At 48.8% G+C, this 26001-nt stretch overlaps 2 protein-coding genes and 1 pseudogene across 4 annotated transcripts in view; 2 read left to right on the forward strand and 1 right to left on the reverse strand.

Annotated features, from left to right (window-relative positions):
* STIM1 (stromal interaction molecule 1) overlaps positions 1 to 1402 on the reverse strand; it is a 180401-nt gene extending 178999 nt beyond the window's left edge. Inside the window, exon 1 of one of the 3 annotated variants that reach the window (XM_045817896.1) lies at positions 649 to 1402. In XM_045817896.1, the coding sequence (XP_045673852.1) occupies positions 649 to 787 (139 nt within the window). In that variant the 5' untranslated portion in view covers positions 788 to 1402. The remainder of the gene's footprint in view (positions 1 to 648) is intronic. The other 2 variants (XM_045817897.1, XM_045817898.1) reach the window with 2 other exon arrangements.
* A 7251-nt stretch (positions 1403 to 8653) lies between these two features.
* On the forward strand, positions 8654 to 9293 carry LOC123805329 (annotated as a pseudogene).
* A 4408-nt stretch (positions 9294 to 13701) lies between these two features.
* On the forward strand, positions 13702 to 25696 carry RHOG (ras homolog family member G). Its single transcript, XM_045818056.1, has 2 exons — positions 13702 to 13806; positions 24514 to 25696. Exon 2 carries the CDS (start codon positions 24582 to 24584, stop codon positions 25155 to 25157), a length of 576 nt encoding a protein of 191 aa, XP_045674012.1. The 5' UTR covers positions 13702 to 13806; positions 24514 to 24581; the 3' UTR covers positions 25158 to 25696.
* The last annotated feature ends 305 nt before the right edge of the window (positions 25697 to 26001 follow it).

The raw sequence follows: 26001 nt of genomic DNA on the forward strand, positions 1-26001 counted from the left end.
AACAGAATAAGTCAACAAGTGGTCCCAGAAGTTTTATCATTCCCGTGTTGAGAAAAGACCATTAACTCCCTGGTGGTAAATAGGATTCCATCTAAGGAATTGCCTTGTATGTGAAATGGACACAGCTAAGAGACCACAGATTACCCACGGAAGGGAGGCACTAGGGTTCCCACACTTGTTGAAATATAAAGGCACACCTGAACACACCAACAGAATTGCCCAGCCCTTACTTTCCCTGCCCAACCCAAGTAGCCTCAACCTCCCTATGTTGTTGCCAAGTGCATGAAACTGGCCAACAGCAATAGACTTATCATTTATCTGCCCAGGCCACTCTTCCCGAAAAGCAGTCCTGAGAAGGGGTCTTGTCTTGCTGATCTGAAAGGCCAAGGTGCCCCCAAAGCAGACCTCTCCTCACTGCCAACACAAGAGATCCTGAGGAGGAATGATGAAAGTTGATGAAGAGAGTCAGAGACCTAAGCCGTAGCTCCTGAACGGAAAGAACTCCTTGGACTACTGGGAAGAGGCAGTGCCATGTGTGGGTCCTCCATCAACGGCACATATATAAAACTAGGGTTCAACTTGCCCATTTGGACACCTCCGTTTTAAGTCAAAATCCCCGGCCCAGCCCAGCCGGTAGCAAGGTCTTACCTGCTTCAGTAGACTCCTCATTATTGGCCCCCGAGCCGGCTCCTGTCGCCTTCTCGCCGTGGCTATGGCTGAAGCTCTTGCCATGATGCAGGAGGAGCCCCCAGAGGAGCCACAGGGCAAGACGGGCGCACACGTCCATGACCCCAGGTCTCAGTCAGCATGCGCCTGATGTGGACACCTCGGAATCCCAGAGGCAAAGCCCGGAGCCCGGGAGTGCAGCCGTCGGTCCTGGAACCCCAGGTAAGATGCCCTCGAGGCGCCGCAGCTGTCCAGGCACTCGCAGGCCTGCCTCCTCAGACAGCCAAAGGTCAAATGCTCCAAGTTTGGGCTAGGGAGGAGGGCCGTCGCCTCCGGTCCAACAGTGGGTCCGCTGGAGTTGGGGCGGTCTCAGCGCCCAGTTAGCTGGGGCCGCTTCCGGAGAGTTTGGACAGGATGGCTACGGGGCCGCTGTCAGTTCCGCAGCCAGCTACACCCCTGAGAAAGGGGGCGGGCGAGATCTCCCTCTAGCAGGGGAGTGGAGCAGGGAAAGAAGAGAGGGAAAGAAGGGGACACCTGGCCTCGCCCCGCCGTGGAAGGGCGAGCAGCACAGACCCCAAAAGGGGCGTGCGACTCGCAGGCCCCCGCGGGCGCGGACGGTTCCAGGATCCCAGGCCTCCTAGGCCGAGGTCAGCGCCCCCGCCCAGTCCCGTGCCCAGGCGGCCGGCTGTGCCCAGGTTCAGCAGGCGGACGCGCACGGGCCAGGCCCGGGACAGCGGCTCCCCGGCGGGCGGGCGGGCGGGCGGTGCTGGGGCGGTGCTGGGGCGGGCCCGGGGCGGGCGGGGGCGTGCTCTCCCTCAGGCCCGCCCCACGCCGCCCGGCCCCCTGCGAAGTCCGGGCCTGCCCCCAGTGCCGGGTTTATCCGGGAATAACCTGTTGGAGGCAGTAGCCGGGCGCCCCCTGCCCCCGGCGGGCTCTCCAGGCCCCTGGCTCGCGATAGTCTCCGCCCGGACCCTCCTCGCGTGCCAAGGGTCGGGTCCCGGCCTCTCTTTCTCCCACGGGAGTCTCTATAGCGCTAACCGCCGACAAACTGGCGGATGGGCCCCTGACACGCAGTTGCTCAGGTGTCCCAGGCCTGCGGCGGCAGCGGTGAAGACGGCAGTAGCTGCCCTGCCGGAACCTCCGGGCCTCAATGCTACTCCACTCTCCTCAGCTCTAGACCCGGGCTGGACAGAGGCCCGCGGCACAAAGATTGCCGCCCAGGGCTCCTTCAAGGCGACAACGGCCCTGCCGGTTCCGCCCGGGGTGCGCTCCCAGCCCCCACTCGGAGCCGGCTTTCTAGGCTCCTCCCCTTCGCCGCGCAACGCAGCCACTCCGCTTTCCTCTCTCTGCGGTTTGGGAATCCGCGCGCGTTCGTCACCCGTGTGTAGCGGCCCCTGGCGGACATATATGGGTGCTGCCGACAGCACTCGAGCTCCTGGAAGGCCCTGCCCCTTTGCAGAGGGTTGGGGAGTGAAGCGAGGACCCGCCCCAGGGGAGGCCCATTAGGTACTGCCAGTGTTTTCAGAGGAAATGATGCCAGAAAACGAAAAGTCCAAACCCCTGAAGGTAAAATTGCCCTACGCATCCCTTAAGTCTCGGCTAAAGGGCCCAATCTGCCTTCCAGACCCCCCTCCCCTACTTATCCAAGCTAAGTAGGATGCCCTCCCTTCACTTTCACAGCTTGTTTTCCTACCTGCCTCTCAAATTCCCTCCCCTTTGAGGTTTTTGCAGGTAGGGCTTGTAGCTGGTTCTTCCCTGCATCTCACACTCCCAGCTCTCTGTGTCACTTGGAAGAGCTGTTAGCGACCTGAGAATGAATGCCCCAGTGAAGGGAGAGCCGCGCCTGGGCCTTTTTTAACAGGGCCTGCACTTCCTGTTCTCAATTATGCTGTCAGCAAATCTTTACTGAAACCTGCTCTGTGCCCTACCCTGTCCTTGGCACCGGAGGCAGAGGAAGGGATTAGGCCCAGTCCCTCCTCTGACTGACAGTGTGCTAAGCTAGTTACCTGTTCTGAGCAAGCCCTCCAGACCGGGAACACGGATTTGCCCAACAGCTGCCTGGCTTAAGGGTTAGGCTGTTAATATAAAAATACACATCTAACGTCATCTACTACCACTCTCCCCACTCTTGTTAAGCTCCAGTCACACTGACCTTCTTTAAGTTCCTCAAACACATAGAACCTTAGTCATTTGTATCTGCTGTTGCTTATGCCTGAAACATTACCCCCCATATCCCAGCTCCTCTTATAGCTGGCCTTTCATACTTTTTTTTAAACATACTTTTTTGATTTGAGAGAGAGACAAACATTGAATTGTTGTTCCACTTATTTATGCATTCCTTGATTGATTCTTGAATGTGTGTGCCCAGACCTGGGATTTAACCCACAACCTTGGTGTATCGGGAGGATGCTCTAACCAGGGGTTGTCAAACTCATTTTAACCAGGGGCCACATTGGCCTCACAGTTGCCTTCAAAGAGCCAGAATAATTTTAGGGATGTATAACTACTCCTTAACTGTTAAGGAGTTGAAATGACATTCGGCCCTTTGAAGGTAACTCCCAGGCTAGTGTGGCCCCCAGTGAAAATGAGTTTGACACCCCTGCTCTAACCAACTGAGTAACCCAGGTAGGTCCTCATTCTTCTAGGCAGAGTTCAAGGTCTCCTTTTCAGAAACTCTAAACTCTGACCAACCTCCCCCCCAGTCCAGAATTGGACGATGCACATGTCTGCCCCCTACAACCCCATAGGATTGTGAGTTTTCAAAGTCAAAGGCTGTGCCTTATTCATTTCTGGGAAAAGGATCCATTCATAGGCCCTGCACATAGTAAGTTAACATGAGTTAATTCATATGACCACTCAAATATTTATTAGATAACATGTCTATATTGGGAAACTGGCCAGAACCGAAGATGAGCTCCTGACCTAGGTTCTAGTAGACCTATGCTCTAAGCCAGGGTCTTAAATTCAAATGGAAAAGCAGTCAGTAATACAATTGAGAGAAGTAGGTGAGAATAATAGGTAGTGGTGGAGAGCACGGCACATGGAAGAGAGCAGGCAGGAAAGTAGACTCAGTATTGCTGAATCACCTTTAAGAGAAGATAAAAAACTAGTTTTGTATAACATATACCTTTTATTAGTATTAGCAGCTAATTTTTAAAAGTATAAAACCCTATACAGGTCAACAACACACATCTGCAGCTTAAACATTCAGGTGGCTAAGTTTGTCATTTCTGTGTAAGTCAACTCATCTACCTGATTCCTCCTTAGTCTAAAAGAACACACAAGAATGAAGGAAAGGAAAGTATGTTTAATGCGACTTTCTTTAAACTCAACTGCATTATTTCCCTTAGCTACCACATGATTTCTTTAGGAGTATGGGCACATAACCAATTTGGTACAAAGAGTCTAGGTCTTGGAGACAGAAAGTAAAGATCTGTTACCATTTCACACTGAGACCAAGAATCTTTTATAGACTGTTGCATTTCCTGTGAGGCTAAAATGGCATCTGGGAACTAAAAATAGAATTACCGTATGATCCAGTTATTCTACTTCTGGATATATAACCTCCAAAAATTGAAAGCAGGGTCTCATAGAAATATGTGTATACTCATGTTCGGAGTAGCTATGAACTATGCACAATAGCCAAGAGGTGGAAACAACCCAAGTGTCCATGGACAAATGAATGGATTTTTAAAATAAGGTATACACACACAATGGAATATTTTTCAGCCATAAAAAAGAAGGATGCCCACCCTCACTGGTGTGGCTCAGTGGATTGCACCGGCCTGTGGATTGCACCGGCCTGTGAACTGAAAGGTCATTTGTTTGATTCCTGGTTAGGGCACATGCCTGGGCTGTGGGCCAAGTCCTCAGTTGGGGGCACGGGAGAGGCAACGGATCGATGTTTCTCTCTCTTTCTCACTCCTTTCCCCCTCTCCAAAAATAAATAAATAAAATTGTTTTTAAAAAAGGAGGCCTTGGCTAGTGTGGCTCAGTTTGTTGGAATGTCATTCTATAAGCCAAAAGGTAGAATGTTTGATTCCCCATCAGGGCACATGCCCAGGTTGTGGGTTCTGTCCCCAGTTGGGATGAGAGGCAACCAACCCATCAATGTTTCTCTCCCACATCGATTGTCTCCCTCTTTCTCCCCCTCCCTTCCCCGCTCTCTAAAATCAATGAGCATATTCTTGGGTGAGGGTAAAAAAAAGGGAATGAAATTCTACATGCTGCTATATGGATGAATCTTAAGGACACTGTGCTAAATGAAATAAGCCAGTCCAAAAGACAAATACTGTATGATTCCACTTATATGAAGTACTGAGAGTAGTAAAATTCACAGAGACAGAAAATAGGAGAGTGGTTTCCAGGAGCTGGGGGGAAGAGAGTACAGGGAATTGTTTAATAAATATAGTTTCAATTTTGCAAGATGAAAAGAGTTCTGGATATAGGTTGCAAAACAAGGTGAATATACCTAACATGACTGAACTCTACGCTTAAAATGGTTAAGATGGTAAATTTTAAAGTTATATGTATTTTACCATAATTAAATGCAAGCAATATTTTGTATTAAAATATTATAAAATATTATTTATTTTATTAATACAAAATATTTGTTTTATTTTATTAATAAAATAAAAATAAATAGTGTCTGGGGGCCAAAGCCATGGTATGGACAACAAAAGGAACATTCTGTTCTTCTCTCTGTCTCCAAAATCATGATATGACAACAGAAAAGCCATTTCCCCTCTGGATCTCAGTCTCCCCAACTATAGGATGAGTAGGTACCCAATTATTGCTCTAATTCAGCTTTAATATTCTATAAGATAGGACCATCCTGAGACTTCCTGGATCAGAAGCTGTGACTCACCTCAATAGCCTCTATGATGGATCCTCATGAAAGTATAGCCTCTGCAAGAAGAGAGATTTTTATTTTTCATCTCTCTGTCTTTCTAAAACCTATATATCAAGCCTTTATCATGTGCCAGGTGTATCTCCCTTAAATCACTCTTTGAGACTTGCTCCTAGTAAATATTCTGCTGATGTTGGTTAAATCAAATTGGATAAGTGATTCTCATGCCACTATTTCATAATTTTCAAGAACTTTATATCTATTATTTCATCTCCTCCCTTACAGGAACTCTGCTAGATAAGACAAAGGCTATACTCATTTTATAGATGAGGAAACTGAGGCTGAAAAGATGAAGTGGCAACCACATCAAGCTCTCTTTCTCTTTTGGGATTTCCTCTTCATCCTTCAAGTCTCAGCTCAAGTGAAATAAAAGTGTTCATGCCTTGACCAATGATGACAGCTTAGCATGACCCAAAAGCTATGGTTAGTTTAAAAAAGACCCAGCCCAAAAGTCACTCCTCCTTCCTTTGGCACCTTCCCTGACTTTCCCTGTCTCTGCTATATCTTAGAGTACTTATATAACTGGATTATGATTATCTAATAAGTATCTGTTTTCCCCATTAGACCCTGAGCTCACCAAGGACTGCATGTATTTATCTTTATATTCTCCCAGGCTATGACTTTGTCTGATACATACCTGGAACTTAATAAAAGTGAGTGAATGAATGATGCATACAGCAGCCTAGTTGTCCTTCCTTACACCACAGGGTTTCTGGATACCAATAGCTTTCATTTGGAAAGTGAGAGAATCTTCAGCAGAAGTATAATAGAGTCTGGAATCTCTGGCTCAGAAAATGTTAGGAGTCCTTGAATCTGGGCAGTTATCAGTGGAGCTCCCTGGTGTCCAAACATGGCAAGTACAACTATCACCGACAGTCAGAGTGTGGCTGAATAGAAAATGAAGACAGATCTTGGCTTCTAATAGCTCTTCCCAGACTAGTTTCACAAAGAGAATCATCTGCCCTGTCAGAATCAGTTCTACAATCTCACTGCCAATGTCCACTTACTCATTTAACATCTACTGAGCACCTGTTCATAACAACCCATTCCTACCCTCAAAGAGCTCAGTTTTTAGATCTATCTATGTAACTATGCTCATAATGAGGTCTGTCCAGAAAAAGTCCAGCCATTGTTAATATAATGAGAATGGTTTGTGTGACATCAATGTAACCTGGCAGCCAGGGAGAGTGGACTGGAATGTGCATGTGTGGACAATGACAACTTCACTGTACTAGTCAGTGGGAGCAGTAGACGCCGTTGAGTGAACATGTGTACTATGTGGCCATTGTAGTGAAAAATGATTGAGCTAGCAATGAATCTGCATCCAATTGTGCTTTAAGCTTGAACATTCTTTTGTGAAAACTATTCAGATGATTCAGAAGGTCACAACTCTGGGCAACTGGAGACTGGCAGCTTCATCACAACAATGTGCCTGCTCATGCATCATGTCTCTTGCAGAGCTTTTTTTGCAAAACATCAAATCACCCAGGTCACTCGGCCCCCCAACACCCAGATTTGGCACTCTGGGACTTGAGGCTTTTCCCAAAACTAAAATCACTTTTGAAAGGGAAGAGATTTCAGACCGTCGATGAGATTCAGGAAAGTACAATGGGGCAACTGATGGCAATTGGGAAAACTATGTGAGGTCCCAAGGTGTCTACTTTGAAGGGGACTGAGGTGTCATTGTTCTATGTATCTTCTTCAATAAATGTCTTGTATCTTCTTCAGTAAATGTCTTTATTTGTCATAGTACATAGCTGGATACCTAGTGGACAGACCATATATATATATATATTGAGAGAGAGAGTGCAACTAGTGCTTGTTGATAATGTCTTGAAAGGAATTAGTACAGGGGCAGGTGAGGGAGCACAGAAAAAGAACAAGTAACTGGCTAAAGCAGTCAGAAAGGCTGTGCACAGGCACACAGATGGGGTGAGAGTAAAGAGTTCTAGAATTAGACTGCTTAGATTCATATCCTGGCTCTACTGTGTGACTGCAAATTGAGTTGCTCCTCAACACACCAGGGCTGAAGAAGAAGGAATTTCCTAGAGGAGGTTATGCCAGGTGACCTGTGTACTACCTAGTTTGGAGAATCTCAAAGATGCAAAGGTGCCCCAGAGACAAACAGGAAAACTATTGTTCTGCCTGTTTGAGAGAAGGGGCCCTCCTGGAGGATAGGGCATGCCCTTGGTCACTCCTACCCCTATTCAGTTAGTTCCTCAGAAGGAATCAGGAACAATGGATCAGAGGATGCTACTCTAGAACTTTGTTTCATTTGTCACTTCCCCTGTTCCTTCTCTCTGCCATTTCCTGTCTTGCCCATCACCTTTCCATGTCACAAAGTGGGACATAGGCTATCTTTAGAAGTAGTAATGAAGGGGAGACTCCTACTTCCACTCCTCAAGCAGACTGAGAAAGGCAAGAGCAGAGAATACAGAGGGTCCCAAGAAAGCTGAGTTCCTAGAGACACATCAAAGACAAAGGAGGACTCTGACTTAAGAGTTATCCTGAAGAGGCTGGGCCTGGGACTGAGCAGAAGACTCTTACGGACCACTGGTGATCTATAGGAACTGGAATTCAGTGAGGACTAGGCTGGGAAGACCCTTTCAGAAGCTACCAGGGCAGGATTGAGATCAGTTCAGGGCCCTTCTCCTCCTCTTTCTCCACCCTGCTCTTTTATGGGAACCGAGTCATCTTTATCATTTTGACCTTGAGAAAGAGGGACAAATTGCTCAGGGGAAAGAATGTGAGAACACCATGAGCATATGATGAAATTAGTTAATGTTCATTTGTTGTACACTGGGCAATCTGCTAGATGCTTGTATTCTGCTTGTATTTAATCCTCACAATCCCACAAAGCACACAGTGTTGTCATTCCCATTTTAAAATGAAGTTAAATGGCTCTGTTATATGCTCTTATACTTTTGTATGATTCCTGTTTAAGATCTATTTCCCTGGCATCTGGCTCCTGCTCCCACAGCCACTGCAGTACATTGAGCCCCATATAGACAGCACTGGGGCAAGTGCAAGGCGATGGGTGCAAACAACTCTGTGCTTGTTGAGGAAAAATAATTAAACATGGACAAAGGAGATCCTAAGAAGCCAAGAGACAAAATCATATGCTTTCTTTGTGCAAATTTGTCAAGAGAAGCACAAGAAGAAGCATCCAGATGCTTTAGTCAAATTCTTAGAGTTTCCTAAGAAGTACTCAGAGAGGTGAAAGAACATGTCTGCTAAAGAGACAGGAAAATTTGAAGACATGGCAAAGGCTCGTGTCTTGTGGACACAGCTCATTATGAAAGACAAATGAAAACTTATATCACTCCTAAAGGGAAAACAAAAAAGAGCTTTAAGTATCCCAATGATGCCAAGAGGCCTCCTTTGGCCTTTTTCTCGCTTTGTTCTGAGCATCGCCCCAAAATCAAAGAAGAGTATTCTGGACTATCTATTGGCAATGTGGCAAAGAAGCTGGGAGAGATGTGAAATAACACTGCTGCAGGTGACAGGGAGCCAATTTTTTAAAAAAGGCTGCTAAGCTGGAGAAGTATGGGAAAGAGACTGCTGCATGCTGAGCTAAAGGAAAGCCTGATGTGGGGAAAAAAAGAAAAAAAAGGGAGAGGGTGAGGGAGTTGTCATGGCTGAAAAAAGCAAGAAAAAGAAGAAAGACAAGGAAGATGAAGAGGAGGAGGGGAAAGATGAAGATGATGGTGCTGAATAAGTTGGTTCTAGCCATTTTTTTCTTGTCTGTAAAGCATTTAATCCTCCCCTCACCCCTGTACACAACTCACTCCTTTTAAAGAAAAGAACTGAGCCCTGACTGGTGTAACTCAGTGGACTGAGTGCCAACCTGCAAACCAAAGGGTCACCAGTTTGATTCCTAGTCAGGGCACACGCCTGGGTTACGAGCCAGGTCCACAGTAGGGGGCACTTGAGAGGCAACCACATATTGATGTTTCTCTCCCTTTCTCCTTCCCGTCCCTTCTTTCTAAAAATAAATAAAATATTTTAAAAAATATATTAAAAAATGAAACATAAGGGTGTATAAGAATTATTTTTAAACTGTATAGTTTCTTTAATTTTTAATCCTCATCTGAGGATATTTTTAAGATTTTACTTATTTATTTTTAGAGAGAGGTGAAGGGGGGAAGAAAGAGAAGGAGAGAAACATTGATTGGTTGCTTCTCGCATGCCCTCAACCAGGGATCTGGCCCACAACCCAGGAATGTGTCCTGACTGGGAATTGAACTGGCAACCTTTCAGTTTGGGGGACAATACCCAAACCACTGAGCAACACTAGTCAGGGCAAGGATATGTTTTGTTTTGTTTTAATTTATTTTAGAGAGAGAGAAAAGAGGAGAGAGAGAGAGCAACATTGATGTGAGAAACATAGATTAGTTGCCTCCTGTACATGCCTGGACCAGGCACCAAACTTGCAACTTAGAGACAATATGTGCCCTGACTGGGATTGAGCCCTCCTCACCCTTTTGGCGTATGGGATGACACTCCAACCAACTGAGTCACCTGACCAAGGCAGCTGTGTCTTTTTCGGTATAATTAACACACTATCAAATGTGTCTTTAGATAGCCCTGTCCTGGTGGTATTTTCAATTGCCACTAACTTTACTTGGTACAGTATGGGGGCTATAAATTGGCATGGAAATTTAAAGCAGGTTCTTGTTGGCACACAGCACAAATTAGTTATATATGGGGATGGCAGCTTTTTCATCTTCAGTTGTCTCTGATGTAGTTTATATAAAATAATTATTCTGTTAACTGAATACCACTCTGTAACTGAAAATTAAAAAGTTGCAGCTGTTTTGTTGACATTCTGAATGCTCTTCAGTAAATACTAATTTTTATTAGGAAAAAAAGGATCTATCTTTCTTGCTTGTTATATTAGGATAGTGACTTGTCTATGATTTTACCACTGCGTCATTGGTGTGATGTTATACCTGACCCAGAAAAGGTTTGAAATAACTATGTGTTCAAGGATGAATGAGAGAGGTCATAAGACTTGTCTGAGGCCACAATGTAAGCTGAATCTTGAACTGTTTGGATCACAGAACCTGTCTGTGATCTCTCTATTCTATCCCCACCAAATGCTTTCATATGTTGTCTCACTTCTAACTGTCCCAACTTGGTGTCCTTGTCTCTCAGCTGCTTGTGAGCACAAACCTACCCCACCTACCAAGAACTCACTTATTCAGAGAGAGTGAGTGAGAGTCAGGAAGAATAAATAGCCCTTCTGGTGTTGTGCCCTCTTCCTACCCTCATCAGCTGCATCTCCTCCCTTTCCAGGAAGCCTTTGCAAACAGCCTCACTTATCTACCCATCTCCCTCTCCTCTAGCCTTATTGGCTCTCCTGATATCTGTACCATAAAAGTGGCTCCAAGTCACCTGGCCTCTGATAGTTTTATACATATTAGTGCTTTATTAAAGCAATTTAATTCCACAGACACATACTAATGGTAAATGTGTATACCTTTTACAGTTGGCCTGCCTGTGCCATGACCAATGGGTGGACACAGGGATCAATCAGACACGACATCAAAGGACTTACAGTCAGTAAGGAAGACAGAGAGTAGGTACAGATACAATTGACTAGAGCACAAAGCAAGATGCTCTAAATATCATAGTTTGAAAGAACTATGAGCAATATGCCACATGCATAAACCTTAATTACTTAATTATTATTCTGAAGAGTGTATCATAGAAAGTCAGAGTGTAACTGAGCGAACCAGGGCTTGGCCATATGGCACCTTGATACATGACCTAACAATTAGTGGTGAAGGAAACAGGTTTTTATTTACAGGATTCCAACTTTTGGGTGGGTGCGGGGCAATGCTGAGAGCACTCCTGCTCAGAACCCTGTTTTTCCATTAAACCCAGCACTTCCCTTGCTGCCCAAAATGCTATAAGCCACAACCATGCCCCGAAGTTCCCCATATCCTTTATCGGTTCTTAGGTTGGCTACGCAAACAGATCTCCATCCCCCCTGGAAGGGTCCCTTGAAAATGATCACAAACCTGGATTAGGGTAAGGGAGGAGTGGATGATACAGATTAAGATACTTTGCATAACAATGGCAAGTTAATAGCTGTGCTGCTATTAAGGAAAAAGGTGTATGTGATCTTAAGAGTGTTATAGTGCCTCATGACTATCAGCCAGGGGAGGCAGATGCCCCTGTATCACGGGGAACTCTTGCCCTGACTAAAGAGGGCATCCAAAAGAAGGTAAAAGATACGGGGGAACTGGCAAAAGTAGCACATCATAGGAGGGACCATGTATGAGGTCACATAAGAAGTTCCAGGCTGAACATTTAAAATATGAGTGGGCTGAAAGAGAAGGGGATTCCTCCATGAGGTCTGGAAGAGAGGAGGAAGAAGCCATGCAGAAGGAAAGGGTATAAGGAGAGAGCTGATGGAGCTGTGTGGGTACCTGCCTAACTAAGCACAGATTCATGGGAGATGCTTGGAGCTAAACTGAACTATGACCAGGGATGCTGAACCATAGATTTCTGCTTCTCTAGAAGATGTATGAAGAAGCCACTCTCTTGGAATGTGTGCCTCCCTGGACTCCACCTTGATCCAGTGTAACATGGCACATGTTTCCCTGAACCACTCACTGCATGGAGTCTAAGAACAACCTACCCCAGATCCTGAAGGAGAGAGCTGCTATGAGAAGATGGCGAGTCTGAAATCCACAAGAGCAACCCCAGAGAAGAGTGAAGACTAACCTAAAGTTTCACTAGCCAGTCTGGCTGAAAGAAGACTAGACTTTAGGTCTTCTAAAGCCCAGCCCAGGGCTCTTTACTTGTCCTCCAGTAGCTTTATATGTAGCACTCCATATCCCACCAGATCATGAAAATTTAAAGGCCAAGTCAAGTCCCTTAGGGCCAAATTGTGAAAAGCCGAGTCTATATTCCCTCGCAGTCAAGACAGGAAAGAAGTAAGACAGAGGGAATAGAACGCGCAAAGACCCAAAGATGTGGCACATTGTGTTTGGGGAACTCCTTGTTATACTAGTATGATTTTTTTAAAAGGCATTTTGTTGAGTGTTTCCCTTTTGGCTAGGCATTGACAAAAGGCTTTACATCCATTCTCATGTTATCTTCACAACTACAGGATGAAGAAGAGTTATACCACAACCAGAATTGAGGCTCAGAAAGGTTAAGCTATTTATTCTCAAAGTTGTTCTTCCTCTTTATCTGGAAAGCCTCTTGGAGACAGCCTGTATTAAGCGCCTCTGTTTTCCAGCACGGCACCTAGCACGGAGCTCCGCCTGTGGTAGGCGCTCAGAAAGTTTCTGTTGAACCAAGGCTGTCCATTCTCAAGTCAAAACTCCACGTGCAATGCCTAGGAGCAGAAGCACCAGAGGGCGCCCACGAGTCCGCCCACACGCCCATCCTCAGGGCCCCGGCAGGATCTCGGGTCTGGGCGCGGCCCTTCAGCCCCAAACAGTTGCGCGCTCCGGGGAGAAGAAGGGGCCACGGGAGCCCCAAGTCCTCGGTCCAGCCCCGCCCCCAGCCCAAAGCCCAGGCGCGTCGAGCGGCCGGGTGCGGAACGACGACACAACATCCTGTTTTGGGGGCCCGCGGCTCCGCCTGCGCTTCTGCTGATCTTGTCTTTCCCCCGGGTGCTGACGCCAGCTCCCCTTCTTTGCCCTCCCCCAGGCTCCACATGCTCCCCAGGGGTCTGGGACCTTCCACCGCTGAATCACTACTACTCCGCACTCCCTCGGGGCAGGGGTGGGGACTGCCCCAGTTTGACCCACTGTGGCCCGATCCTTGGCCAACGCTTGATCTTTGGGCTTAACTCAAGGCACCAGGCCTACGGGCTCTCGTTCTCAGCATCTTCCCGCGGGGGATCGTGGGGACGAGAACCAGGGAGGGGGACAAAAGCCTATAGACAAGCCTAGGACCTCTACTGGGTTAAGGTGGCAAGGAGGAGACGGCTTTACAGGGCTCAGAGGCAGAGGGCTGGGATGCGGAAGCACAGTACCCAGCCCCGGACAAGGCAAGTGAAGGGAGACTGAGGGTGGGGGGAACCGGCCTGAGGACTTCCTGGTGCAGCGGGGCCCCGCCCCGCCCCGGCCTGGCCCGCCCCCGCGTCCCGCCCCGGCCCCCGGCCCGCCCCCCCCCACTTCCTCCGGCCTCTCGCTCTCACTTCCTTCTCGACTAGCCAGCCGCCGCTGCCGCCGCCCCCAGCTCCCCCGCAGCGGGGAGGGCACCAGGTGAGGCCCGGCACTGGCCCGCAAGCTGGGGGTCCGGGGTTGGGGAGCCCTGCTGGCCCGGGACTGGGCACAGGCGGCGGCCCAGGAAGTTTGCTTGCGGGAGGCCGCGGGCGGGAGGTTCTGGGATCGCTGCAAGTTGGGCGGGCGCGGCCGGCCGGGCGGGGCGGGAACCCGGGACTTCGAGCCGGCGGCGGCTTCGGGAGGGTGGGTTTCTTTACTGTAGGGGGCTGTACAGCCTCCCAGCAGCTGCGAGGGACCCCTGAGGTCCGCCGCTCCTAGAGAAAAGTGTCTGAAGTGGAAGAGCTTAGAGCTGGGATGTGGGACTTAGAGGTGGGGTGCCCTCAGAAGTTGAGGGGTGTTGCAAAGTGTGTGAGGGGAGGGTGCCCCCGAGCTGGAGATGGCGCTCCCACAGCTCCGGCAGTTGTGACATTTGTGAGGTTGAGAGGGGGGCGGTGTCTGGTCTCTGAAGCCTTACACTGCAGAGAAAGAGCTCCCTGCTTGGAGGATCGCCGCCAATCCAGACCCAACTCTCAGGCTGCAGCCAAGGGTCCTCTGCGTTCAGGGAGAGGGTGGGGAGAGCCCCGCAGACGGCAATCTTCCTCTCTGTATGTCCCCCCACCCCTTCTTTGGCCAAGCCTCTCCATCCCTGGAAGCAAGCAACAGGTATTTAGTAAGCAAACATCTGCTGTGCCTGGCTGACCAGTGCCTGGCTGACCAGTGCCTGGCTTTGCTCTTTTGTGGGTAAACTTAAGGAGGAAAGGGCCTGATCTTTGTCCTGTGACTAGAGGTGGAAGAACTCCAATTCAGAGGTCTGATAGTCCCTGACAAGATGGCATCACTGAGAGCAGCACTATTTTCAGAAGATGGAGAGAATAATAGGGCTTCAGGGAGGAAGCAGGGGGCTCTGGTCTTGGGAAATAATTGGGAGCCATCTCCTAGTCTTCCCCCACCCACACCCACCCCTCATTGTTAGTCCCTGAATCCTGCACATTCTCACTCCATCTTCTTGCGTTACCTCTTCATACTCCCACAAACTCTCCATTACCCTCTTTTCCCATCTTCAGTTTCTTCCCTGGCCCGGAACACCCAGTCAGGCCAAGGCCTCTCACTTAATCCTGCCCTTCTATCCATCTCTATCCCCTGCAGCCAACCCCTCTCCCTTCCTTGGCCCGCTTCTGGCTCCTGCAGACAAATCCACACTTTAGCTTCTTCTGTCTCCCCTCATTCTTCTCAGTCCCTCTCTCTGTGTCTCTTTTTCTTTCAGGCACTTATCTCCAGCTTTGGGGTTGGAGTTGGGGATCTTTGGTGAGTTTGAGAGCCTTTTCAACCTCCCCAGCTGGGAGAGGCAGGCTGCAACCTCCTAGTGATAGAGATGATTAAAGGGCTAGAAAACCTTGCTTATGTATCTATATGCATGGAAGTGTCTGTGTGTCTACATTTTTATCTCTTAGAGGCAAAATAACTGCCCTCAGCCTTGAGAGGGCCCAGAGCAGGGGACACCAACAGAATGAAGGGAACTGCAGTGGGTGAAGTTGTGGTTAGGCAGGAGGAAGAAGTCTGTAGCAGTCAGGGTGGAGTGACACAGGAATAAAACTGGTGAGAGTAACCGTGAGAAATCAAAATCACCCAGACCCTTAGGTGCTTGATCATGAGGTCAAGCCTGGAAGCTGGGGGACAGCCCAAAGGTCCCTAACTCCAATACTTACTGGTTCCAACAATGGTGGTAGGGAGAATACCAGGTCAGCTGTGTGTGGCAGAAGGAAAGGGAGGGGGCAAAGGCAGAATTCTGGAGGGAAGACTAAATATAGCTGGTCTGACCTCAGTCTTAATGTTTTAGTGCCAGTTCGGGAAAAGAAGAGGGATGTGAGGCAAAGGTATCTGCCCTTTCTTCCCTGCTGTCTTCCGGGTCCTGCTCTGGCTGGGTACCCACGTGCCCTGGGCTGCATCAGGGTCTTGGTGACAGGAAGCCCTCTGCAGTCTGACCCCTCTCCTCTGCCTTCAAAAATCCTTAGTATTTCCCTTCACCCTAGATAGGACCCTACTCCCTATCTCTCAGGAATTTCTCATGAGTCTAACTTTATTCCCAACTGGTTTTGTAACCTCTTGTTGTCCCCATTCTAGGGCTTTTTTCCTCAAGCCTTTGGGATGCATGCTGTGAGATCTTACTTCTCTCTGCCTCCTTCAGTTTATTCTTTTCACTTCTTCCCACTAGAAAAAAAAGAAATGGAGGGGAGCAAGTGCTGCTCTTTTGGGGTTCCCAAGCACTGCTACATTTAAGGGCTGTTCCCATTTTGTTCTCTTCCATTCTCACAGTTGCCCCCTCCTATGAATTGTCCCTTCTTCTACCCATCAGTCTCCTACTCTCATTTTTGTGATGTATAGGGGGTTTGGTTTCAGGAGAAAATCCCTTCTCAGGTAAGGATGTACAAGCAAGGCTTTCCCAGCATCACGGCTCAGTAAAAAAGCACCCAGGAGTCCTCTGACTCCCAGCCTGCCAACCCAGTACTTATTTTAGGATTCTACATAACTAGCAACCCACAGGTCTCTGAAGGTGAAGATAGGATGGATGAGACAGGGGTTCTCCCAGGCAAGACCAGGTCCCACTGAAGGTTTGAGCTAATTGCAAGAAAGCCATTGCTGGAAAAAAATATGACCAGGGTGGGAGGGGTCCAAATGGGAAAATATCATGGGAAGTGGGGAGGTGCCTGCAACCTAGGAGGCTGCCCATTGAGGTCTTGGCTAAAGAAATATGGTTAAGGACCTGAAATGAAAAAAAAGTGACTGATGTGAGATTGTCACAAATCCTGATTGGAAATCTAGTATCTGGAGAGTTGTTTTGGCAAGATGTTAGGTCAAATGAGGTGGCTGATGTAAGCTTTTAGGGAGTCATGAGCAGGAAGATATAAGAGGTTGTGGCTATAGTGAGACAGCTGGGAAGATGTTAGTATGGAGGTAGACAGTCCGGATGAAGATGAGGGCCAGGACCCATATTAAAGATACCTCCCTCCTTACAGAGCGTACACCCACTAGTGGTGAGGCTTATAGGGGTCTGTGAAGAGGGAAACCAAAGACCAAGCCTGGGCCACCTCCCCAGAACAGATTGGTTTTCCTGTCCAGAGTCCACCTTCCTCTTTTGCCCTCATGTCATGGGGGGAGGGCATCTCCCCAGGAGCTAGAGACTGAAGGAAGAGTTCCTCAGCTAGGGCAGGGCCAGGATGGCAGTCTGTCCAGTAATGTCAGTTCTAAATCACGGATGCCCCAGTATGAACCAGGTATGAGAGTTCGAGAACTTAGAAGCAAAGAGGGCTCAGGTGTCAACCTGACCACCTTGGCCCATTTCCTGCAGGGATAAACCATGGTAGGATCTTCCCAAATGAGGTCAGAGAGATGGTGGGCTGATTCACAGGCCAGAGTAATAATCCTCACCTTCTCTCCTTTGTGGAGAAGACATCAGGCAAGAGGTTAGGGGACCCAGGTCCTTGTCCTGGATTTGCTCCCAACTCTGCATAACTCTGGTCAGCTTTGTCTGTTGTGACTCAGCTTCAACATGAACAAGTTGCCTGTTAATACCTTCACAGAGCGTAGAGAATACTGATAACTCTGACCCTCCTTCAACCAAGAGGCACCTTTTTGCAGTGGCCTCCACTCTGGGCCCTCCTGTGTCATGCCAGCAGCCTTGATCTGACAGGCCTGAATGGTCCTGTAAGTATCTGTCCAGGGACAGGAACTGTGGCCCCTTTCCCCAAGCGCAAGCATTGTTACAGGTTGAGAGATGAGAAGAGGGCAGAGTGTCGGGGATTTTGCCAGGGGACAGCGAGATGAAGGAGTACCCTGTGCCCTGCTCTAGCTCTGCCCCACTGGCGGTGGAAAATAGATGCCGGAGTTTCCTCCCTGATGTTTTTTTCCCTTGTGGAAACCCCCTCAGGCCTGGGGCGGGGCTGAAGGGACAGTGTGGCCCTGGGTCTCTCTGTGGGTATTTTCAGGTGGGGGAGGCTGGGTTGGGAGGATGGTGCTTCTGTACAAGCCTCTAAGTGAAATGAGCAAAAGCAAAGGAAGTGCCACTTTACAGGCCTAGGCCTTTCATGGGGCCCGGGACTGCTGAGCTGCTAGGGGGAAGGGAGGAGGAAGCAAGTGTTCAGCCTTCTTCTGTGCTGCTAGAGTGGGGGAGGAGGCAGCCTCCTTAGCTCCCCAGGCCTCTAGCTGTCCTGGCTCTGAGGCTCAGTCTTTGCAGAGCACCCCTGGTGCTGGGGATTGTGGGAGAAGGAAGGGAACTGGGACTTAGTGAAAGGGTCCCATCTTCCGACAGCTTTCCCAGCCACAATTGTCTTATTTCCTCCTTCTTTCTAGCCCTTAGTGGGTACAGTCAACTCTGGCAGGCTCTTACCCTACCTGCTACAGTGCAGGAACCTCTACAGGGGCTGAAGGTTGGAGAATGGCCAGAGATAGAGGGTTCTCCAGTGTGGATTTTTTTTTTTTTAAGGCTGGGAAGTAGGCTTTCTTGGGTTCTGTCCCCGCTGTTGGAGAGAAGGGGAAGAAAGAGAGAAAGTCAGCCCTTGGCGTGGTCTCAGCCCTATAATGATCTCATGTCTTCCCCCAGCTTCCTTTTCCCAGCCCAGCTGCAGCCAGTTACAGCCCTTTTGAGCCTCTTCATGTCAACTCTCCATCCTTCAAAACAAATAATCAGACTTAAAGAGTTTCTGAAGCCATTTCCAACATTGACCCTGACTGTGCCCCATCCTTGACCACGGATCTTCTAATATCCCCAATCCTTAGCCTTATCGGGACCACCACTTTTCCTACCCATCTTCCTTATCACCTCCGGGCTAAGTTGTGCCTGCTTCACTCTTCTCACCATTCCAGTGGAAAATCGGGCAGTCTGTGTGTTCTTTATCCTAAATTGTGCTCCTCAATGGGAGGAGGAAGTTGATTGCCCATGTCTAGTGTCTCTGGGGCATAGAGGCTCTTCCTTTTTCCCAGAATCAAAGTTTGAATTGATGGAAGAGGAAATATTTGTCAGTCTCTAGATTTTGCTCAGAACTCTGCTATGCTTCTGGAACTAAGCAGAAGGACAGATTTTCCTCATGAGGCATCCAGCTAATTCAGTACAAGTGCTGGGGAAGGTAGGAAAGGAAGGGTTGTTGCTTATGCCATCCTGGAAAAGATGGAGAACTGGGCTCTGAAGGGATGGGAGGATTAGGAGGGGTTAAGCAGAATTCTAGGAAGAGAAACTCCTGTGTCCAAGGACATGAAGGGCAAGGGAGTTCATTTATTTACTGTGTTCTGCCTAAGGAGACAGATTTCCCAGGACCTTGCCCTCTAGGCCCTCCCAGTCTAGATAAGATTCAGAACAGCCTCCGTGTGTGGATGATACAATGTGCCTATGAGAGAAGCAGGGACCAGACCTTGAATGGGATAAGTCATTTGTGACTTGGGTGATTTACCAGAACTTTCCTGGAGGAGATGGCAATGGTGCTTGTCTCTGGAGGACCAAGGGGTGGGGTCTTCTGAGGTGCTTGGAGCCTTCTGAGCTGCTCATTGGGGGTTGGAGGATGGAAGAGAAGAAGGGAAGAAATGCTGGATTCCTACAGGGACAGGGAACAGTGCTTGCTGTTTTGTGGAAATACTGCTTGTGATTCAGGGAAGAGAATGCAGAGACGGCTTGTAGAGGATCAGGGTGATATGGCCAGAGCTCAGGATCAGAATGCCCAGAGATGGATTAGATCGTTAGAATGAGTTTCAGAGAGGGCTGCAGAGGGGAAGCCCCACATCAGGGAGGCAGGTTAAAAGACTGTAGTAAGTTGGTTCCCATTGCCTCCACACTCCCCCATTTCTTAGGGCCCATAACTCCCCTCCCCCACCCCCAATTGGGACACTTCCCCTACTGTAACGGCCACAGAGATCTGGCAATCAGGCAATCCTCTGCTTCCTTTCCCTCCCCACTTCTAGGCCTGCCTGGGCCACACCCCAAGACCAAGTCTCACTGGGTACAAACTGCCCCAGGGACCACACTCAGAGTTAGGCCCCCATGGGTCTCTTAGGTGGTGCTCCCTTCTGCAGCCAGGTCAAGCGGGGACTGGGAAGAGAGACTTTTCCCTATCCCAGTCAAAGCTTTTGGCTGTCGTTGCTGTCCAAAAAGATTCAGCATTGCAGTGTTGGCTGTGGGAATGTGTAGTTCAATTCTGGCTTTCTTAGGTAATTGTCCAGATCTCAGTAATGGGGCAGAAGCAAGTAGATCAGAAGGCAGTGGTTGCACACTCCTGTGTACACAAACCCTGTACTCAGCTTTTCTGTACGAGAGTTGAGGGAAGCTCAAGTTCCAGTATTGGCCACAAACTAGGAAACTTACCTGTGACTATTGGGGAAGGAGAATCACATGGAGCCAAAGAAGGGTTAAAAGGGGTGGTAATGCTGTGGAAGTTCAAAGAAAGGAGAAGTCATTAGCCTCATGGGGCTCTGAGGCTTAAGCTAGGGCTTGAGGAGTCAGGAGGATTTGAGAGGCAAGAGGGAATGGCAGCAGATGGAAGAACAAGAGTAAAAGATCAGAGGCAACTATCATCCTGGCTTGTTTATAGAGGACAGTAACGACCTCTCTGGAGCAGGGAGCCAGGAACTCACATTTGCAAAGTACCTACATTGTGTACATATATTGTACATTAATGTACTTAATCCTTACAACACATTATGAAGTTGGTTTTATTGCTTAGCTCATACGAGTAAGCAATAAACTAGGATTTAAACCTAGGTCTAGCTGACTCCAAAACCTCTACCAGAGTATGAAGAACTCTGCCAAGCTGAGAATAGGCAAGACATGAATTAAGTTGGGAATAGAAAGTCAGAGCAGGCCATTGTCATTTGGCCAATACTATGCAGATCTGCAACCATTAGTTCACTTACTAAACAAAAATTGTTTTTTAAAAAAAGTCATCTAGTAAATAAGTCACAGTTGACCCCTAACCTCAAGCAGTCCACTCCCATTTGGCCTCCTGCAGCACTGACTATTCCTTCTTCCCATGTGGTACAAATTAGACACCCTTAGCGTGTGTCCTCCTCAGAGGAGCTGTGGGAACTTATTTGGCCCAGTTTAGGCCATAAGATTTCTAAGAAAATAGTGGTCCTGGGAGTGAGGATAGGTCTCGGATAGAGTGCTGGACTGATGCCACCACTCAGACACCTGCATACTCAGTGCTTCCTGCCTCTTGGGATGAAAGGCTTTGCTCCTGTCACCTGCTGTATGCACAGTCCAGTCCAGTTCACAAAGTACGTTCATTCCCATGCTCAGCATCCTTGCTGCTGCCCTTTGAGGCAGAGAATGCAAATATTGTCATTCCTATTGTACAGATGAAGAAACTGAGACTCCGGAAAAGGAAGTGACTTACTTGCTTAAGGTCACGAAGTTAGCAGTAAGGGCTAACATGGAGGCTGTATGATGCATTGAGGAAAACAGGACCTTGGATGGCAAAACTGGAGTTTGTGTCCTGACTCCCAAGCTAACTAGCTGTGTGGTATCAGGTTACTTTAACTCTGAGTTTGTTTCCTCACCTATAAATGTGAATCATACCAGTAGGTTATTATAAGGATCAAATAACAATACCATGTGATCTATAAAGGGTTGTACCTTGTGAGGGCTTTTGTCAAGGGGCAGAGTCAGCTGGTGAACCCAAGAGGCCACATTCAGGAATCTACCTCTCTTTGCCCTGTACCACACTGCCTCTGCTCTGCTTGTTTATGGACACTGCCTCACTCAGGATCCTTTTCCGCTGTCAGTCCCGTTCCCTCGCCAGCCCGGAAGCCGCCCTCTCCCTCCCCACCCCTTTGAGGGCTGATTTACTGATCGCTGGTTGATAACCACCTCCCCAGAGAGCAGCCTGGAGCCACTGCACTTCCAGTCTCTTGGGCCTTGTGATTGCTGTTCAGAGTTCCCTCCTTGCCTTCCTGCCTGGGCCAACCCAGTGCTGCGCCACTAGAAGAGTTCTCAGACATACTGCCACGCCCATGCCTCTGCTGTGTGTGAAACTGAAGATTTACAGGCCCATGAGTTCTCTCAAAATGCTAGGGTCTCCCAGGTAACTCAGGGAATACGAGTAACAGCACCAACCCCCACAACATGTTCTCTCCTTTCCCCAAGGAAGGAGCCATAGAATCCTACAAGAAGAATGTGTCCTGACTTGCTCCCATGTGCCCAGCAGACCTTATACATTCACTAACTGACTCATCCCCACCCCCACCCCACCATGTGCTCCCAGAGGCCTTTCCTACCCCCATCATCCTATCCCCTGCTCCCAGGGCTCTTCATGTCTAATTCCATCTACCTAGTGCCCTTCTCTCCATTTCATAGACTGGGAAACTGAGGCCCAGGGAGGGTAAGTGTATCATGCTTGGTTGTAGTGAGTCAGCAGCGGAGCAGAGCTGGGGTTAGAACTTAGGTCTCCTGACTTCCAGTCTGAGGTTCTCTCCACTGTCCTAGAGAGTCCTTATTTCCATCCCAGATTTGTTTCCTGAGTCTTGCTATCTTCTCTCCTGAGGTTGAACACACTTATTCCCACAAATAAGATGAAAATACTTTTATTTGAACCAAAGGCAACCTCATAGAATAAAACCATTTCCCTCTCAGGGGAAGCTGGGGCCTGAGAGGAAGCTGGGACCAAGCCCTGGGTCCTATGCAGGTCCCACACCACCAGCATTCCTTTTTGCTTCCCAATGGGGGAATCTCCCCATCCCCAGTTTGATTTTTGAGGCTTTTGAACCAGTGTTTGAAAGGTCAGGCTGAGAGTTAAGGGGTTTTCAGACCAGGGTGCAGTCTTGCAGTATATATACTGTGAAGTGAAATGGAGAAAATGGGCTAGTGGTGATGGTGCTTGAGTAGAGCAAGGGATATTTGGGTATCTGGGTATGTCTAAAACAGGCTGTCCTCTCCCAGGTGGCAGGGACCTGGTTGTGAGAGAGAGTCAGGGAAAGGAAGTCACATAGTGGCCAGCAAAAGTCCCTCATGGCCAAGAGGAAGTAGCCAATGAGAGGAGAACCTTTGCCACAGCAGTATAAATAATCACAGGGTTTCCGGAAGTTCTGTTCTGTACCAGAACTCAGAAGAGAGTTCTTTACTCTGAAGCACTGTGAACTACAAAGGGGACAAGGGTAATAATGGTTGGAGCTGGGACTCCTCACCCCCCCCCCCCACTATAATACCCAGTAGCTCATTTCATACTCTGAACAATTCTAACACAATAGGCAAGATTTCCCCCACTTTACAGATGAGAAAATTGAGGCTCAGGAAACTTAATGTGTTGCCCAAGATCATACATGGACTAGTTGGTTGGAACTGTGATTAGAATACCTGGCCAGTGTGACTCCAGCATGTGTTCTCTGTGATAGAGCTTTAATAGCACTGTGTTCTCTATCCAAGAGTCTGGAAGCCCTTGAAATTCTTCAGAGGTGTGTGCCATGCTCTCAAAAAAGGCACCAAAGACTAAGGGGAAAAATCAAGTTTTTGTTTTACTCTTCTATTCATCCCTCTTGGCTGGGCTTGATCTGCCTCACCCCACCGGTGGTCTTAAGAGAAGATGCTGATGTCTGAGAGCCACACCCTTTCCCTTACTAATCTCCCATATTCCCCTGCACTGAATTGCCAGCCTATGTATTTGTGGCCAAATAGGGTTTACTGTGCTTCCAAAAAAATAGTGGGGTGAGTTCTCTCTCCTTTCCCATCCCTAGGGCACCCTGGATTTCAACAGGGCAGCTGTTTAGAGAATTGTACTCATTACTCAGCAGGTTTCTTATTGTACCTTTTGGGTTGTACTCAGTAGCCAAGATGCTGGGTTTGCAGCTAAACTGTGCAGCAGGCAGGGCTGGCCCTGAGTTGGGCGAGGCTTCACCCATGGGTACATCTCAGAGTGACCTGGGACAGTGCCCTGTGCCAGAACTCCTCTCCAGCTACTTGGTGGGAGGGGTCCATATCTGGCAGAGGATCTGCGGGTAGATCCCTGCACTTGTACATTGTCCTTTTGTGTCTATAGTGCCTGGAGGAAAAACAAAAGTAGCTAATACTTATTGAACGTTTATTATGATTAGTCACTGTTCTAAATGCTTTAATGTGTTACCTTATTCAGGGGTGTCCAACCTATTGGTGTCTCTGGGCCACACTGGAAGAAGAGTTGTCTTGGGCCACACATTAAATATACAAACACTAATGAAAACTGATGAGCAAAAAAAAGGGTTTTAAGTAATTTTATGATTTTGTATCAGGCCACAGTCATAGCCATCCTGAGCCACATGTGGCCTGTGGACCACAGGTTGGACACCCCTGCTTTATATAATCCTCATAATAACCCAGTGAGGTAGGTATTATTTTATTCCCACTTTACACATAAGAAAACTGAGGCCCACTAATCACTAACTAATAGAGAAGTAATTTGTCCAGGGTCACACAGCTAGGAAATAACAGAACTAGGATTTGATCTTTGTCGGTCTGGTACCAGAATTTTTGTGCTTTGCATATTTACACATTGTAGTGCCAGCCTCCTTACACCTGAGCATCTCTGCTTGATCTCTCTAATTGTGTTATCTGTCTCTCTGAGGTCTGTCTTGATGGTATTGCGAGGTGGTGTCAGGTTAAGAGAAGAGAAGTGGCATTTCTCTCTATATGCCCCCATTCTTTCTTCCCAATGGGTAGAGGCCTCCCTAACCATGAGTGTCCCTCTCCTCTGTTCCTAGGTCATTATATCCAGAGGGGCCCAGAAGGGGAAGGAGGCAGTGCCTCCACTGCAGCAACTGCACTCACGATGCAAAGCATCAAGTGTGTCGTGGTGGGCGATGGGGCTGTAGGCAAGACATGCCTGCTCATCTGCTACACAACTAACGCCTTCCCCAAGGAATACATCCCCACAGTGTTCGACAATTACAGCGCCCAGAGCGCAGTTGATGGGCGCACAGTGAACCTGAACCTGTGGGACACAGCGGGCCAGGAGGAGTACGACCGCCTCCGCACACTCTCCTACCCTCAGACCAACGTCTTTGTCATCTGTTTCTCCATTGCCAGTCCACCCTCTTATGAGAATGTGCGGCACAAGTGGCATCCAGAGGTGTGCCACCACTGCCCAGATGTGCCCATTCTCCTAGTGGGCACCAAGAAGGACCTGAGAGCCCAGCCTGACACCCTGCGGCGCCTCAAGGAGCAGGGCCAAGCACCCATCACACCGCAGCAGGGCCAGGCACTGGCCAAGCAGATCCATGCTGTGCGCTACCTCGAGTGCTCGGCCCTGCAGCAGGACGGCGTCAAGGAAGTGTTTGCTGAGGCTGTCCGGGCTGTGCTCAACCCCACACCGATCAAGCGTGGGCGGTCCTGCATCCTCTTGTGACCCTGGCACTTAGCTTGCAGGCTGCCCCTGCCCCCCTACCAGTTGTGCCTTGGCGCCTTGTCTGCCCCCAGCTGTGCCTTGAGGACTAATTCTGGCACCCCTTGCCAGGGGGCTCCCTGAATGCCTGTTTCTCCTTAAGGAGGCCCACAGGGAAAGGGGCTTTGGGTCCTTCTCCAATCTGCTTGGGAACACCAGGTATTCTTGAGAGCTCACCCAGGCCAAGGATGGACCCCTCCCCAAGAAGCCATCCCAGTGCCCTGTTCCCTCCAGCTTTCCACACAGATGTCGCTGCCTATCTATTGTGGTGCCTTCTCTCAGGTTAGGAGCTCTCAGCCATCCTTAACCTCTCCCTTGCTGCTCTTCAAATTGCTCCCCACCTCAAGATACTCTCTCCCCCAACGGAGCCACAAAATCCTGAGAAGATGAATGTCCCCTAACTTGCTCCCATGTACCCAGGCCTTATGCATTGCTGACTGACTCAGCCCCTCCACCCAGGCTCCTACCCCCATCAGCATCAATAAAACCTCCTGTCTCCAGTGGCCCCGACTCCTCCTCCCTGTGTGCTGGACATTGGGGGTTGGGCAGGAGACAGGCATGGGTTAGGGCTCCCCAGAGACTGGGAGCCTTTTGTTTACTGCAAGAGGGGACAGGAGACAATAAGCTTCTTTGTGGTCTCCTCTACCCCCCAATTTCCCTAACAAAGCTCTGGGCTCTCTTGGAGGGGCCAGTCTTGCTCTGGGGCCCAGCCACAGATTCTGTAGTGGACTGGGATGCAAAGCATGAGGAAAAGACTTCCTGATCTGGGGCTCAGAAAGGGGAAGGTTAAGAACTGTCAGCCTGCAGA

The sequence above is a fragment of the Phyllostomus hastatus genome, unplaced genomic scaffold (genome assembly GCF_019186645.2).
Source record: "Phyllostomus hastatus isolate PE091 unplaced genomic scaffold, TTU_PhHast_1.1 phas_scaffold_317, whole genome shotgun sequence".
In the NCBI taxonomy this organism is placed as follows: Eukaryota; Metazoa; Chordata; class Mammalia; order Chiroptera; family Phyllostomidae; genus Phyllostomus; species Phyllostomus hastatus.